At 44.3% G+C, this 17,601-nt stretch overlaps 1 protein-coding gene across 10 annotated transcripts in view; it reads right to left on the bottom strand.

The window, feature by feature from the left end:
• TMC5 (transmembrane channel like 5) overlaps positions 1-17,601 on the bottom strand; it is a 36,163-nt gene that overhangs the window by 16,644 nt on the left and 1,918 nt on the right. For 4 of the 10 annotated variants that reach the window (XM_082313474.1, XM_082313483.1, XM_082313481.1 and 1 more), the window contains exons 1-5: positions 11,183-11,275; positions 3,090-3,283; positions 2,324-2,523; positions 1,813-1,917; positions 13-105 (exon numbers count right to left, since the gene is read on the bottom strand). In XM_082313474.1, the coding sequence (XP_082169600.1) occupies positions 13-105; positions 1,813-1,917; positions 2,324-2,523; positions 3,090-3,163 (472 nt within the window). In that variant the 5' untranslated portion in view covers positions 3,164-3,283; positions 11,183-11,275. Of the gene's footprint in view, positions 1-12; positions 106-248; positions 631-1,812; positions 1,918-2,323; positions 2,524-3,089; positions 3,284-11,182; positions 11,276-17,250; positions 17,399-17,601 lie in introns of those variants that run through there. The other 6 variants (XM_082313476.1, XM_082313477.1, XM_082313478.1 and 3 more) reach the window with 4 other exon arrangements.

The raw sequence follows: 17,601 nt of genomic DNA, 5'->3' as shown, positions 1-17,601 counted from the left end.
GTAAACTCCTACCTTCTTTGCACACTGGATCTGTTTCAAACAGGCTGGAAGAAGTCACGAAGATCTCATCACGTGGTCTTCTGTTGCGTCTCTGAATAAAGGTATCTAAATAACATGCACTGTTTAGTAAGCCAAGATACTCCTGACAAATTGACTGAAGAAATTCAAGTTTCTCTTTCGCAGAAAGGACTTTAAAGTATACCCTTCAATCTCACTACCTACATGCAAACATATACTCCCCCACTCACTTCTTTCCTGGTCATGCTTGATGACCTCATGCAATTTTTCAAATGCATTCTGGAAAACAGGTACTGAGCGCAGTCTTCAGCTGTCATGGAAAACTTTGTCATCTAACCCGTTCATGAATGCGCACGTTGATTATTCAAGACTTTCTTCCTAGAAGACAGGTCCTTTCTTTAAAAAACCTTCTGCTGACTTCAGAGGGATTGTTTTAGAATCACACTCAATCATGCTGAATAAGTTATATGTACCCAACTGCCATTTCCCTGGGGCCAAAATGCAACTGTTCTCTCAACCTTCTTTCATACGATTATTCAAACACGAGTGACTATATTCCTTAAATGCATCTGCCTTCCAGCTACGAAACAGATGAGTTTAGTCACAGCTTTCCTTGCCTCGCCTTCCCAGTAAGCTAATGGCCAGTCTGCGCAATGTTACATCCCCCTTTTGAGCTCAGCCCTCTAGTGTGGAAGGCCCCAACTGATGCGTCTGTTGGTTAATGCACACGTTGCAGGCTCCTTCACAATATTTACTATTTAGATCTAATGGTTCCCTGATGTTAGTATCATTTCCACTTTAGGCCAGCTTCCTTTGTAGCAATTAAAAAGAATCAGAAAAAAAAAAAAGCATCTGTGCTTCCTTGTGGAGGTACTTCTTGAACTTTCAGCACCCAGACGTTTATCCTGTAGTTGATTGTGTTGGAAATGCACTCTCTCCTTCCTATCAGGTATGAAAAGCCTTGCATGGTAGTTAATGTTTGGAAATGTCCTATTTCTATGGTCACTCATGGACGGAGGCATTTCTAGGTACTGATAAAATCATTGCTTTTTAATATGAATACAGAGTTTTGCCAAATCAGATCCTAACTTAAAGACCATGTTCTTAAAGATGAAAAAGAGGGAAAAAACCAAGAATCTCTCACTTTGGGGGCACAGACAGATGGTTCTTTCAATGCATCTAGGTAACAACTCCAGAAAAGTACTCTTAATTGTGTTCCAGAAGCAGCAGACAGGAACCGAACTGATTGTAACAGAAAAATTACACAATATGGGAAGAACAGTTCCTACCCAGAACATGAACAATAAACTACTATGCTAGTCTAAACCAGAACCCAGATTATACTATTCCAGACCCCCTATATTTTAATGAATATAAATCTCTCATTACTATTATAGTCTAAAGTTTACATGGAAACAACACAGTGAACGATTCACTAAAGACAGTCTCAAAAATGCATCCTATCCTCCCCTTATTTCCTCCTACAATGAGGCTCTTCAGATAACTCTAAGTTTGTTTTATGTTAACCTGCTTAGAGGGAGTTTGGGTTAAAATTGGTAGGCGTTACATCTTTCCCTGCTCAAGAAACAAAGATGATCACCTTCAGAAAGATATTGAAAAATTCAGCTACAGCGATGTAGGATAGTAAAAGATAATTTATGTTTTATGATTCCTTTTATTACATGAAGATCTTCAGACCTGAACCAGAAGGCTTTTAAATATTTATTATTTTATGGAGGGCAAGACTGACATTCACATTCAATATTCTGACGCACCACAATCCTTAGGTCTTACCTTCCGATACATTGGAAATTCTGTGGGCATAGGGGCGATCCAGCAGATGGAAGGTAGAAGGTGGGCTGTATGCCAGTTCTGGCTCAGGCTCAAAGGAAAGATTATCTGTCGAAGGGAATCAGAATTATACAGAAAGTCGTATGCTGCTATGGGTTATTTATACACACAGAATATCAGCCCTATTGACCAAATACAGCTCTACTGCAAACATAGCAGTATACCTCATTAACAAAACTACTATATCTCCAGTGTACATCCTAGTATTCAGTGACTTATGCAGTCCATACAAGTCAGTATTTACTAATCTGTTAATGCAACAGACAGGCCATGGATCTGTTAATATAACATCTGAACTACTTCTAGGAAAAAAAAAACAAAGAAAACCCCACTGCCACCACATACAAATATACACAGAATTGAGCTTTCCAGAGCTGCAGGACCCCCTCAGGAGAGAGTAAGCCATTATTTATTCCAGTGTTTCTGTAAGCTGTTCATATGAGAAATTACATACCTGTGGAATTTCCATATGGACGTCTGCTTAGGACATTAACTCTTTGTAAATCTTCTCTGTATTCAGAGCCATGGCTCATGGAGGCCATTGGTATGTCCAGAGGGTAATCCTGTCCTCTTCCGCTGTGTTCTCCATAGGAACCATGCAGTGAAGAATCATAAGGAGTTCGGTGAGAGAACAGATTCTTTTGAGAACTCCTCCTGTGTGAGCAACAAAAACCAAAACCCTGAGTGCCACAAAAAACTCTCAACAGATATCCTTAATAAATTGTTACCTACTATCATCAAATTTGCATACATTATAAAACAAACACTGATACTGAGAGGTATTTTGTATTTAGAACTCCAACATCATAATTCTGATTTGGTCCTCAGCTGAATTAGAAAGACTAAAACTTTTCTCCACCTGAAGTTAGCTTGGGCTCTACCTAAACAGGAATAACTGCTTGGAAAACAAGGACGTCCAAGGTTATAGCACATTGTGAAAATTACTCGAACTAAAAAAATATCATGACATTATGCCATAAATCCTAAAACACATTTAACTGATAAATTCATCCAATATGTAAAAAGCAAACACGCCATTTCTCTTGAATGACGCCTTCCTGGTAACGGCTTTAAAAATTTATGTCTGAGAATGCAAGCATAAAGGAGGCATTAAAAGAATTCCACAAATTAAAACTCTGGAGAAAAAGTTTCTCCTGCATATAAATAGAGAAATTAATTTCTTATGGCACAGTCACAACAGCAGAACTATATAAACTCACCTTCTATCAATTTCCAGTGTCTCTGAGAAGGGGTAGTCTGGATTTTCAAAGGCTTCATTGTAATGATAAGACATGGCAAGTCCTTGGTTTGAGGGATGAAATCTTCCTTATTTTCGTCTCTACTGATTCATTAATATGTTCATGGGAAGAGTGATTACAGACCTAATTACAAAATAGATGCACATACATACAAACTGGAAAGAAAGGAAGTCCATTTTAGCATCTTAGATGATTTTGCCACCCCGCTAATAAATAACATGAAACAATATAAATAGGAAATTTTTCTAACTTATTGCTATTTACCAGCAAGAAATTAGGGTCCAATAGAAGTTGCAGGTAAAATGGGAACTAATATTTCTCTATAGTCTCTACAAGACTAAGGAAGTGGAGTGCCACACGAAGTCTTCCCCAGCACTGACAATGAAGCCAGGTTTTAGAAGCATGTCGAAACATTAAAAAGAAAATAAGTTCTCTCTTTCCTCCTCATACAGGAAAAGCCAAATACACAAATTTTCTCTGAGTACTACATTTCCAAAACCAAAGAGGAGGTGAAGTCTGCCCACTTCCTTACTAGCAGTGGCATCTCTAAGCCTTAGTTGTGAACAAGGGACCCACTGGACCACTGCTATGTACAGAGCTGACATTATTTAGAGACCCACTCTTAATGAGGGGTCTTCTAATGACTTAATGTCTCGATCCTGTAAATAGGTTTTGTTTTAGCTTTATTTCTCACAGAGTGCTCCATTTTAGTCTTAAGCAAACCACACTTGGTCAGCATTTAACAAACAGAAGTCCAGGTAAGTCAGTGAAAAGGGAACCTTATATTAGAAAAACAGAGTCCAAATTAAACAGACAGTTTTTGCAATTAATCAAAAGTCATACTCAAAATTAAAAAGGAAGCAATTTTTAGCATCTGTTCTTAAAGGCACCACTCCAAGTTCGATCAGCTGGCAAGCTATTCAACAACAGGGGAAAAAAACAAACAAACAAAATGATAAAGGACACATCTGGCAAAACCCATCAGACCCTGCTTTTATCTCAGCTCCACTCCTAGAAAAGCAGAGCTGAATCTCATTTAACAGTACAGTCTCAACCAACGTTTCTGTCTGCATTGTTTTTTATTCGTGATTTCTACTGCAGTAAAGGAAGTATCACATGAGGAAAAGTATCTTCAAAATGGATAATTGTACAGTGTCTAGTTTCTGAAGGCTTGTCAAAATCTCATTTTGCCAAAAGAAGCTCTTAAATTACTATGGTGTCATTCACACACCTAACGATCTTGGAAGACAATGTAAAATCTTGCAGTGTGACATACAGTTGTAAACACTGCCCAGGCTTTGCACACTGACTTGCAAAGAGATTTGCATATAAACACAGGTGGTTGGTTGAACTCAAAGTCCTACATTTTAATCGGAACATTGCCTACACTTCCATTATAGCATGATGAAGCATGCTATGAGGCCCACGTCTTCAGCAAACATTCAGTAAAGAAAGCATACCAGGCAATTTGAATATAAGGTGCGTCACCCATCCCTTCTGTAAATAGTGGAATGTGATTACTGCCAACAAGAAACTGTAAACATAGTCTCACCTAGGTGAAACTTGTGTTTTTTCAGGCAACAATTTCACACCTACACAGACAGACTGAGATTCTCATGTATTAAGAAACATAATCAGCAGAGCCTCCTCCCCTTATCTCCAAAGAAAATCAATAAACACCCCAGGAATCTAAGGCTCTTATGTAAAAGTCATGGGAAGTTTAAATCTCCTGAGAGGTAGGTCTTCTTTGACAGGAATCACTTAGCTCCTAATGATCTTTTGAGAACTAGCTTAGAATATATCTGAAGTTTTATACAAACTCTTCAGGAATTAGTACATTCTGTCCTTATACTCCATTAAAAAGCATGGAAACAATTCTTGAAAAAGATAATCATGGTCTTCTGCAAAGAGTTGCTTGGGAAAATAAATTTCCCCTATAGAAGTGTTTTACAGTTCAAACTGTAATGAAAAGCTAAAGAGGAAAAGATTACTTTCTCAGGGGAAGAAAATTCTCAGACAATTCCCTTTGAAGACTGTGCAAAATTACATTTTCCTATTTTTTAACTAGTTTCCCAGGAACCCAGCTCACTCAGATTCAGCCATCCAGAAAGCTGGGAAGCCTGCCAGCAAGGCAGCTGGAAAGCTGAGCACTGATCTAAACAGCTTGTCAACTTGCCTGGTCTTCATTCAAACTGTAGAGAGAATGGATATTTTGATGGAAACGTATGGGTTGTGTAGAATCAGCATTACCCAGCAGCAAGCTGGTAGGAAGCGCCAACCAGCTCTATCAACCAACTTGCCAAAGTGGAACCAACCAGAAGAAACAGATCAGCCTGACTGAAAAATACATCCATCACTTCTTTCTCTTACTCATTTTAAAGACCTCTAGGCATATCCATAAAGGCTTGCTAAGACACTCAAATAAGCCCAAGACTGACTGTCTATTGGTTTCATCATTATCCACTTTATTTCCTTTGAGTCTTAAGATGCACTTTATGCCAGGATTTCTATGAAAATCCACAGGGATATTTACAGTCTAACACTGAACCCAGCATCTGAAGCCACTCTGTTTTTCTCCACTCCCAAAGTTTTAACGATTTTAAATAAATTCTCCATGTACGCTGAGGCAAATCCAAATCTTTGCATTTCGTTCCTGAAAAAACTAGAGATTTTCCTCTTGCTACCTGAGAGCATTAGATCATTTGGAGTGAGCAAGAACGTGAACGTGGATAACCCGTATGTTTCCTGACTGAGACTGTAGTCACTCAAAGATTACTACGCTACCTGGTACATAAATGCTCTTGGGTGGGCTGGAGGTGCGTATGAGCGTGCATGCTCAGGGTATACGGGTGGCATCCACCCACTTCCTCCATCTCAAGCCCAAAGATCACGAGAAACTCTTCTTATTAAATCAGATGCTTCATTATAGGTTTGGTTTGGGGTTTGATGGACTGGCAGTTTATAAATTTCTGACCAGTCATAGCTCCTTGGAAAGAACCCAAAGCAGGTAATGCTCAAGTGAAACCATCTCTTTCTTCTTTTTGACCTATGATGGGATGCAGTAAACCATAGCTCCAGGAAAAGCTATGACATTTAGATTTAGCTTTCCCTGTAAAAAGTTATTTTTCAGAAGGAAAAAAAAATTGCTGGAGAACAGAGGTCATTTGTGGAAGAAAGATAAAAAGCAGGAGCTTGACAAATCTTCCCTTTGCAGAGTGGTGTCCATTTGTTGGACGACATTTTGGATTTTGGCAAGCAACTAGACAAATCTTGTGTTCCTCCTCTGGAGACCAGGAGGGTTTAAGATCAGTGGGTTTAATAATCATCGGTATGTAAATAAGTTACAGGATAGGCGGAAAGTGGGTGCTTTCCACTTAAATCATTCAACACACACTGTAATGATATAGAACAGGAAACTTGAAGCAGTGCAGGCTCATGCTTCTGGATCATTTCCCAGAGAAATGCCTTCATGTCACAGACCAACAGCCCTGACAAAACGTTCCAGGTTAGTTTCATCCATTCCTGTGCAGGTAATTTTCTGCTATAGACACTAATCCTCATTTAGAATATAAATCAAAAAACATGAATGTCTTGCTAAAATAGCACTTTGTCCTGGTACCAAGTTTCAGGAAAGCCACTTAGACCTTCAAGTCCTTTACCTATAATCCCTCAGTAAAAAGGATTACATAAAGTAAATTCTACTTACACAAATCTCGAAGAGGAATGCAAACAGTAAGTTCTAGAACTACATCATAGTTGACTTAGTGTTGAATGAAGGGAACAGAACTCATGGAAGAACTGATTTAGAAGGCTGAATGTGCTCTATTTCCATAAAGATCTTTTAAAGATCTTTTGTAGGGTACGACTGGACAGGGCTTCACTGTTACCTAAGTTATTTTTATTCATGAATCCCTGTCCTGTTTAACATATTCCACACAGCTTCATACTGAAAAAAATCAGATTGATTTCTGGAAACCAAAAGTGAGTTTGAGACAGACCAGAGTTAAAACTAGATTACATGCTGCATCAGCAACTAGGTTCCAGTACTGACCACTACTCTTCCACTATCTCAATCCCAACAGTTTCAACACGGCTGCAACAAACCAGGAAAGCCTCTCAGAACATCTAAAGAGGCCGTGAATTGACGCTAATCAAACACTACACTCAAGAAAACCTGATCTGTAATTGACATATTAGCAATGAAACAAGCGTGAATCATACAATGAAATTAAAGTCACTTATCTTTTATGCATACTGCCAAAGTACCCAGCCTGCACTGATAAACGCCACTTCTTACTCGCCTTCCACTGTGTTTTTGACGTCAGCAGGGTCAATTACAGGAACCAATGTAAATTTTGTTATTTTAGACCTTCAATCCATTTCAGCAATGTAAATTGTACCTCTGCTACAAAAGATCTTCCCAGTGAAAGATGACATGTGGTAGCACTAACGACTCATCTGCTTACTACTGTATAGGCAAAGGACAGACAACCAAACTGGGAAGGGAAAGGAGAGTGACAGCATCCCCATTACAGCTGCAAGTGCTGTCTCTCCCAACAGCTTGTTGGATCTCGAGCTCGCAAAGGAAGGTATTTCCTAGTCCTATAGTGCAATGCTACCTACCAGAATTCAGACCCCATCCTCCCTGTCCCCCCAGCCCTTCTTGGTGAGCATGGGGTGCAGAGAGTAGCCAGGCAGGCTGGCAGGAGCAGGCAGAATAGCATCTGCCCGAGACGGGGGAACAGCCTCCTGTCGGACAATCTCTGCCCCCAGCTAGCTGCTCCCATTCCCTCCAGCTACTGCTTCAGCATCATGAGCTCTGCTCCTTATTTGCTCTTTATCCATTTTTTGCACCTACTCACTTGTTTGCCTTGTCCTTTCCATTTAACATTCCTCTTGTAATTTCCTCCCTGCCCCTCCCCCCCTCCAAATATAGTTAAGACTACAATATTTTCATCCTGTTCACTTTGTTTGCAAGTTAAACCCCTTCTATCACCTATGGCTGCTTAGATAAGGCATTTGGAGAAGGACTGCCGACTACTTCGTGCTTGCAGCATCTCAGGCAGGATTCTACTTCTTCACCTGAGTGTAGACACCTTTATTATAAACATGTTCCTGAAACATTCAAAAAATTGTTACAACATATAGTTAAATTTTAGTGTGCAGTACAGTGTCGTAAAGACGTGGCACACATTTCAGAGTTTTTGCTTAATGGCAGCGGATGAAAGCTCAGATACTTCATTAATTCTGTGAAATTCACAGTGCTCTTCCTAGTCTAGCACACAAATCCCTGCTTCTCCACCCAAAAGGCCCCACAGAATGACAATTCTTATGAACTGAAGTACATATCACAGTGATTTTGCATTATCTAATCCTTTCCCCAGAGACCCTTTGAGAGTAAGTCTCTGCGTTTGCTGCTTGGTTGCTTTTATTTTCTTAACTCTGACCACAAGTTGCAAACTTAATCCATTGGGAAAACTATGAGCACTGAGTGAAGTGGAACAATCAGGGATATATAACCACTAAAATTAGAAATAGGGAACTGAAGAGTAAGAACAGTATACCTGGCAGAGAGAGGAATGATTAACAAGAACAAGAAACCATGAACAGAACTCTGCATTATTTCTTTAACACTTGAAAGACCTAGCTCATAGTCTGACTATTACGGGGAAAAAAAGGCTAAGGCAAGTACCAGTACAAGTTAGTCTTGTGACTAAATTTCCAAACTGCAGACTATCACGTTCTTTGCATGTAGCAGGACTAAATCTTTCTTTGCAAAACAAGTTTTTTAAGTCTGTCTATTAACCAACATTACCAACTACTTGTATTTGAAGGAAGTGTCTGGTTACAAAAAAAAAAAAAAAAAAAAAAAAAGGAAGCAGTTTTTGAGTACCTGTTTGGAATTAGTTTTCTGCTTTCAGTGAAAAGGCAGCCTACCAAACCAGGTCTAATAGAGGCATAAAATACTGTTTACTAGAAGAGTTCTAACATTTTGCCTTAAAAGAAAGCTTTGTTTATTCTGTACTTCCAATGGATACCTATCCAGTTTAAATGCAACCTTCAAATTATACTTTGATGAGCAGTATCAGTTACAGGAGTCTCATTCGCAAGTTCAATTGGAAAAGCTTATGAAAACTACACAGACCATCACGTTAGATAATAAACAAGGTTTTAAAGATACACGATGTTGCTGAACTAAAAAAAGGGCATTGTTCTGTTTGTAATTTCTAGCTTAGCTTCCTGTTAGGATATTATCATCTTGTTACTATTTGCACAACCAGCATTTAAGATGACCCTGAGGGAAAACAAAAGCTATTCACAACATGCTAGCAAATCAACTAAGAAGCTAGAAAATGGCTGGGGAGAATCCATCATAAGAAAAGACAACCAGTTTTGTCACAGGTTTCTCCTAACTCTTCAAAATCCTCAAATGCAGTTTTCAAATTGTTGGACAAATAATTTCACATAAACCAAATACTTCCTTTTCAGACAAAATAAAGCTACATTAAAATGCAGTACAACACGTTAGTATGTTAGGGTTCTATTCTACAATAAACATACAGAATCTATCAACTATAGAAGTCACAATTAGAGGCCTTTTCACAAAAATGTGAAAGGAGACACCACTGTAGACTGCTCGTTCCTGTTAATGTCAGCCCATACAGCTGTACCACACCACCTCACCACTTTATCACTTTCATGGCAAAAATGAAAGTCCTCTCGAGACATTTATTCCTGGGGGGAGGGGAGGGAGAGGGAAAGAGAAAGAAAAGAAACTGCAATTGATTGCTTTGGGTGGAGTACTGACATAACAGCCGGGCACAGGTGCCATTTCAGCTACATCGCTTAGCACAGGCAGCCCACTGCCACCTTTGTCCCGTGCCAGGGCTGTGTCGCACGGGCAGGGACCGATACAGCACCCGCACTTGAACTATCACACCTTGAACATGGCTCTAGAGCTGCCGACTGGCTGCTTTGCCACATGGGGCAGGGTCCGGCTGCGGTCGGTCCCAGGACTGGCAGAGGAGACCGTAGTGACATTAGGTCAGTGGAAGGAGAAGTTAGCACAGCTCCCACGCAGTACCACAGGCTGCTTGCGCGTTTGTTTACCTAACAGAGCATTGCTAAGGGACAGAGACTTAGCAATAGAATCTTGGATGTAAAGATTTGGCTTTTAGATGTATATTTAATCTTCGGCATAGAAACATTTCAACCTTTGTAGGTTAGGGCATAAAGGAAGAGACTGAAGAAAAAGAGAATAGTATTTAAATAGTATGCCTGTGTGTTTTGAAGGAGTGACAGAATGATTGACCACAAAGAACATGAATACTTAAACCTGGGATTTTCCCCACCTATATAATACAAGAGTACTTCTGGCTACCTAACGTAACACACAAAACTTACAACCTGCTATTTGGAAAATGCAGTGCCATATTCATTCATTAGCTAGCAGACTCCAACACGCAACCTACACTAAAGCAAAAGCAGATGTCGTGTCACAAGCTGGTGATCCCAGCAAGGCTGGTCCAGAAGCGTGGAATTCCAAATTCCTCACAGACTGAAGCGTGGCACGCTGGCTAAACACACTGGGGAAGGACGTGGCTGTTAATCCCCCACAGGACCAACCCTTCCAGCTGAAGGCAGCAGAAGCCTGTATGTGACTAACGGGGAGATAAAGCTGTGAGGTGCCGTGCAGCAGGGCTGATACCACGGTCAGGGCACAGCTCCAAGCAGCTATTTACATCCCAGATAGCAGAAGCCGAGCACATCCCTGGGCACGCATGCAGTCCAGCCCTAACAGTTCTATCACTGTAAATTAACAGCGAGCATTAATAAACTGCAGCCGCCTCTCAGGCGGTTCGGGTGACTCCTCCAGGCCAGGTGCACGGAGACACCACCTCCCAGCCCCGCCGTCGGAGAGCCGGTACAGACCCTGCTGGGACCCCAGCGAGCTCCAGACCCCGGCCCTACCAACGCTGCTGAAGTAGCCGCAGCGGCGAGGGGCGCCGGCGCAGCCCCAAGCCCCGGCCCCGGCCCCGGCCCCGGCCCCTTACCTGCCTGCCGGCAGCGGGCTGCCCGGCCCCGGCTCGCCCGCGCCAGGTGCCTCGGCGTCCGCCCCGGGAACCGGCGCCCCGCTCCGCCGGCGGCTCCTCCCGGTGCCCGGGCCCCGCCCCTCGGCCTGCCTCACCTTCCCAGGCGCCCCGACGCAGCAGGCACGGGGCCCTGGGCGCGGGCGGGCGGACAAGCGATGCTGCGGACGTGGGTCCTTCTGGGATGTCTGGGCAGCCTCCCCCCCGCATCACAACCACCCACGTCAAGACAAAAAGAAGGGGAGTTGTCACAGGTGACTGCCTTCTGAGGGGAACGGAGGGTCCCCCGTGCCGGCCGGACCCAGCCCACAGCGAAGTCTGCTGCCTCCCTGGGACAAGGATAAGAGAGGTCACTCCCCAGTCTGGTAAAGTCCTCAGACTACTACCTGCTCTTAGTTCTTCATGTCGGCAGCGAAGAGATAACAAAGAGAAGTCCTAAGTCAATCAAAAGGGATTTCAGAGCCGTGGGGCGGTTAGTTGAAGGCTCAGGTGTTGAGGCGGTGTTCTCTTCGATCCTTCCAGTGGCAGGGAAGAACACCGGATGGAACAGGCAGACCCGGCTGATCAGCACGCCACTCCGAGGCTGGTGTCATCGCGGAACTGTGGGTTTTTCAATCATGGGATGATCTGTTCATCCCCAGGTCTACTGACATCCGATGGGATGCACCCTTCTCAGAAGGGGACAAGGGTTTTTGCCCAGGAGCTAGCAGGGCTGACTGACAGAGCTTTAAACTAGATTGGAAGGGGGAAAGGGACAATACCTGGCTAGTCAGCAACAAGCAACGGGATGGCACGCCAAAGTTTGAGGAGCTGCATGCAAGTGAGATTCCTCAGGCTGCTCCACGAGGCAGCGGGCACAATGAACCGCACTTGAAGTGTTTTTACCCGGATCCACGCAGCATGAGGAACAAGCAAGAGGAGCTAGATGCCTTGGCCCAGTCCCAGAGATAGGACATCACAGGCATAAGTGAAACCTGGTGGGATGAGTCCTGTGACTGGTGTGCCACGATGGATGGTTACAGGCCCTTCAGGAGGGATAGGCAGGGCAGGCGAGGCGGCGGGGTGGCACTGTATGCAGCGGAGGGGCTGGAATGCATGGAGCTAGCAGTTGGCGATGGCACAGTGGAGAGCCTCTGGGTAAGGATTAAGGGACAGACAAATAAAGCTGATGTCGTTGTGGGAGCCTACTATAGGCCACCCAGCCAGGATGACAACACGGATGAGTTATTCTTCAGGGAACTAAGGGATGCTTCCAAGTCATCTGCCCTTGTCCTTATGGGGGACTTCAACTTGCCAGATGTCAACTGGGAATACCACACAGCTGGTACAAGCAGGTCCAGAAGATTCTTAAACCATCTGGATGATAACTTCTGGGTACAAGTACTAAGCGAACCGACCAGGAAACGTGCCTTCCTCAATTTGCCGCTTACTAACAGAGAGGGTCTCGTGGGTGAAGTGGCTGCCTTGGCCACAGCGACCATGAAGCGGTCAAGTTTAAAATCTACGGTAACAGGAGGAAAACTGCCAGCAAGACCTCAACTCTGGATATGAGGAGAGCTGACTTCAGGCTGCTCAGGGAACTACTTAGTAAGGTCCCCTGGGAAAAAGTTTTTGAAGGTGCTGGGGTCCATCAGTGCTGGTCACTTTTTAAGTACTACCTCCTAAGAGCACAGGAGCAGGCAATTCCAAAATGCTGGAAGTCAAGCAGGCGAGGTAGAAGGTTGGCTTGGCTGAGTAGGGATCTTCTTCTAGGACTAAGACAAAAGAGGAAAATGTATGGCCAGTGGAAGCAAGGTCAGGCGACATGGCAGGACTACAGAGATGCTGTTCGCCACTGTAGGGAGGAAATACGCGTGGCCAAAGCTCAATTAGAGCTGAAGCTGGCCAGTACTGTGAAGGACAATAAAAAGGGCTTTTTTTAATATATAAATAGCAAAAAGCAGGCCAGAAATAACATTGGCCCATTACTTGACGAGCATGGTCACCTCACAAACAGGGACATAGACAAAGCAGAGACATTTAATGCTTTCTTCGCCTTGGTCTTCAACACTGATGATGGGCTCTGGGCCCCCCAGAGCCCTGGGCTAGAGAACCATGACTGGGAGAATGACAAACTCCCAACCAACCCCGAACTTGTGCGGGATTTGCTGCTCTAGCTGGATCCCTATAAGTCAATGGGGCCCAATGGGATTCATCCGAGGGTATTTAAACAGCTGGCTGATGTCATAGTGAGACCTCTCTTAATGATTTTTCAATGTTCTTGGGAATCTGGGGAGGTCCCAGTTGACTGGAAGCTGGCAAACATTGTCCCAATCTTCAAGAAGGGCAATAGGGATGACCCCGGTAACACAGGCCTGTCAATCTCACCTCTGTGCCTGGCAAAATTATGGAGAAGATTATTCTGGGAGTTATTGAAAAATACCTGAAAGACAATGCAGCCATTGGCCCCAGCCAGCACGGGTTCACAAGAGGAAAGTCCTGCTTGACAAACTTGATTTCCTTCTATGACAAGGTTACCCACCTAGTTGACCAAGGGAAGCCAGTCGATGTAATCTTTTTGGATTTCAGTAAAGCTTTCAATACTGTCTCTCACAGTATCCTCCTGGACAAAACGTCCAGCATACAGCTGGATAAACACATAATGCAATGGGTGAGCAATTGGCTGATGGGTCGGGCTCAAAGGTAAATGAGGTTACATCGGGCTGGTGACCAGTCACTAGCGGGGTTCCGCAGGGATCCATCTTGGGGCCAGTGCTCTTTAATGTCTTCATAAATGACTTGGAGACAGGACCTGAAGGTTTCTTATCAAAGTTTGCCGATGACACAAAACTGGGAGGAGCCGTTGACACTCTCGAGGGCAGAGAGGCCCTGCAGAGAGATCTGGACAAATTAGAGAGCTGGGCAATCACCAACCATATGAAGTCTAACAAGGACAAGTGCCGGATTTTGCACCTGGGACATGGCAACCCTGGATGTACCTACAGACTGGGGAATGAGAGGCTGGAGAGCAGCCCCGTGGAGAGGGATCTGGGGGTTCTGGTCAACAGCAAGTTGAACATGAGCCAACAGTGTGCCCTGGTAGCCAAGAGGGCCAACTGTGTCCTGGGGTGCATCAAGCACTGCATTGCCAGCCGGTCGAGGGAGGTGATTGTCCCACTCTGCACTGGTGTGGCCTCACCTTGAGTGCTGTGTGCAGTTTTGGGTGCCACAGTACAAAAAGGATACAAAGCTACTAGAGAGTGTCCAGAGAACAGCCACAAAGATGGTGAAGGGTGTAGAGGGGAAGCCGCATGAGGAGTGGCTGAAGTCACTTGGTCTGTTCAGCCTGGAGAAGAGGAGACTGAGGGCAGACCTCATCGCGGTCTACAGCTTCCTCACAAGGGGAAGAGGAGGGGCAGGCACTGATCGCTTCTCCCTGGCGACCAGTGATAGGACCCGAGGGAAGGGCAGGAAGATATGCCAGGGGAGGGTTAGGTTGGACATTAGGAAAAGGTTCTTCACCCAGAGGGTGGTGGAGCACTGGAGCAGGCTCCCCCGGGAGGCAGTCACGGCGCCAAGCCTGACAACATTTAAGAAGCATTTGGACAACGCCCTCAGACATATGGTGTGAATTCTGGCGTTGTCCTATGCAGGGACAGGAGTTGGACTCGATGATCCTTGTGGGTCCCTTCCAATTCAGGACATTCTATGATTCTATGATGCTGGGGGGTGCCTGGTGGCTGCCTGCTTCGCTTCCCTTGGCCCTGAACGGGCTGTGCATGGAGCTGCACACCCCAGAAAGGGGGAGCTGAAGTCCTGCTCTTACAGCTCAATGAGAGGAAGGAAAACAACAACAAAGTCCTTTTCATGTTACCTGCTATAGAACACGTTGATCTCCAAGACGTTCAGTCTCCTTCCCTCCACGAATTAAATCATGCTTTGCTTTTGGCCCCTATTGCAGTAACACCGCAATAAAAGGACAGAGAGAAATGGTTTTCAGACACGTGATGTGTTACCTTTATCCCTGGATTAATCATTTGTAGAGCAGAGAGAAAGAACAAGCTTGACCTCACATGTTTTTATTTGTATTACAGGAAGGCTCATCTAGGGGTGAAAAAAAAAATAGTTCACACTAACATAGGCAGTAATTAGCAGCTCCTGGATGGGGAACTTAACACCAGCCCTGTCTTCCTGTACTCTCTAGGGACCAGAAGGAACTTCTCCTTTAGTGTGACACAGAGATATTGATTTTTCTTGTCTTCCTCCTCCCCTGCGTGTCCTCTTTTCAAGCAGACATGGGCAAAACTACAGACTGGACAAAGCTACAGCTGAGCACCAGGCAGGGTGCAATACAGAGAAGCCAATAAACTGCTGGGGTGGTGCCTCTTGCAGGAATCTCTGTCCCAAAGCAGCTCAGCAGGGATGCCTCCGTTACTTTAACCACTCTGTAGCAGCTGGGTGTTGCCAGGTGGACTCAGGGTTACCCCAGCACACCCACCATACAATGGTCACTGCCAGGCTGGTGCCCAGTGCCCTTCCCAAAAGCCAATGCTGTCCTCTGAACAGAGAAGCATCCTCCAACGGGATGTGGGGCTCAACAGCCACCACTGGGACAGGCACAGGTAGAGAAGGGAAACAGGATTAAGGACAAGACTGGCTCTGCTGTCCCAGACCTGTGCTCTGCCCATTACTTTTTTTCTTTTTGCTAATACTGTACAGAATTATAAAACCCCAGCCACTTTTGTATTAATAGTTTGTTACACCCTTTTGGCATATTTTATCTCCCCAGAAAAACACACATCTTAAAACTTCCAGCAACTATTCCTAAGAAACTTCTCTAGTCAGGAAGATTAAAACCCAAACAAATCAAAACTACCCCTGTCAACCTTTGGATTAAAGGCACTATCACTAGCCAGTGGGGAATTGGTAACAAATCAATTTGCTCCGTGTTCAGAAGCTGTGCTGCTGTAATGGGTGAGGATCACTTTTACCAAATGGCTAGTGCTTTTCCAGCTCCTACCATGGGTGAAACATGCCTATCCTGTACCAGACGCATTCAAGATAGATTTAAGTGCAGTTTTCTAATACTGCTTTCAGATTACGTTTTGCCCAAAGCAACATTCCTGGCATGACTGCAGAGGACTTGTCTGCAGATCTCTTGTACTGATCCAGGAGCTGCCTGCACGCTGCACAGGCCACAGGGCAAAACACGGCGGTAGTCAAACACAAGATCCCCCCCAAACTAAAACTATCACTCAGAATTTCTCTGAATGTTTAGAAGCGTTTTCAAGCTGTGGCATTATGAAGAGGAACTACACAAAAGAAAAAGTGTGCTGGAAACACACGGTGTTACTAGATGTGACTGTCGTGGTTTAACCCCAGCCAGCAACTAAGCACCACGCAGCCGCTCGCTCACTCCCCCCACCCCGGTGGGATGGGGGAGAGAACTGGAAGGGTGAAAGTCAGAAAACTCGTGGGTTGAGATAAGAACAGTTTAATAATTGAAGTAAAATGAAATAGAATAGTAGTAATAATAATAATATAATAGTACAATAATAATATACAAAGCAAGTGATACACAATACGATTGCTCACCACCTGCCGACTGATGCCCAGCACGTCCTCGAGCAGCGATCGCTGCCCCCTGGCCAACTCCCCCAGTTTCTATACTGAGCATGACGCCATACGGTATGGCATAGCCCTTTGGGCAGTCGGGGTCAGCTGTCCTGGCTGTGCCCCCTCCCAGCTTCTTGTGCACCTGGCAGAGCAGGGGAAGCTGAAAAGTCCTTGACTGGTGTAAGCACTGCTTAGCAACAACTAAACCATCAGTGTGTTATCAACGTTATTCTCATACTAGATCCAAAACACAGCGCTATACCAGCTACTAGGAAGAAAATTAACTCTACCCCAGCCAAAACCAGAACAGTGACAGACGGATCTCCGGCATCACGGGAAACAGTATATGGCACTGGCTTCCATGCTCAGCACAGACTGAAAACTGCTGCTTTTATGAATAAGGTACATTGGACAAAAAACGCATGAGAGGAACCTACCGCACTCCCTGCGTGTGACTGTTGGGCTCTGGCAGAATCATCCGTTCTCTCCTCCTCAGCATGCCTGTCTTCCTGTTTTCCCACCTGGGATTGCCGAGATCCATAAAATTCACTGAAACATTTCCAAGTGTCTAAAAAGCTTTCTCAACTGAAAAAAGAGAACAGAGAATGTTCTCACAAGTTCTTCAAATTTGTTCTCACGGGGTCATTAACCTAACACTTTTCTAGCACACAGAGTTTTGGAAAGAGTCTCGGAAAGAGTCTCATTAATCAGCAAGTGTACTACTCACCTTTCTTCTTTGTATTCTTAGTGGTAAGAAAAGGAACATAAATAAAAAGCAAAACTCATAC

The sequence above is a fragment of the Platalea leucorodia genome (genome assembly GCF_965183815.1).
Source record: "Platalea leucorodia genome assembly, chromosome: 5".
In the NCBI taxonomy this organism is placed as follows: domain Eukaryota; kingdom Metazoa; phylum Chordata; class Aves; order Pelecaniformes; family Threskiornithidae; genus Platalea; species Platalea leucorodia.
This window is presented reverse-complemented; position numbering and strand designations above follow the sequence as displayed.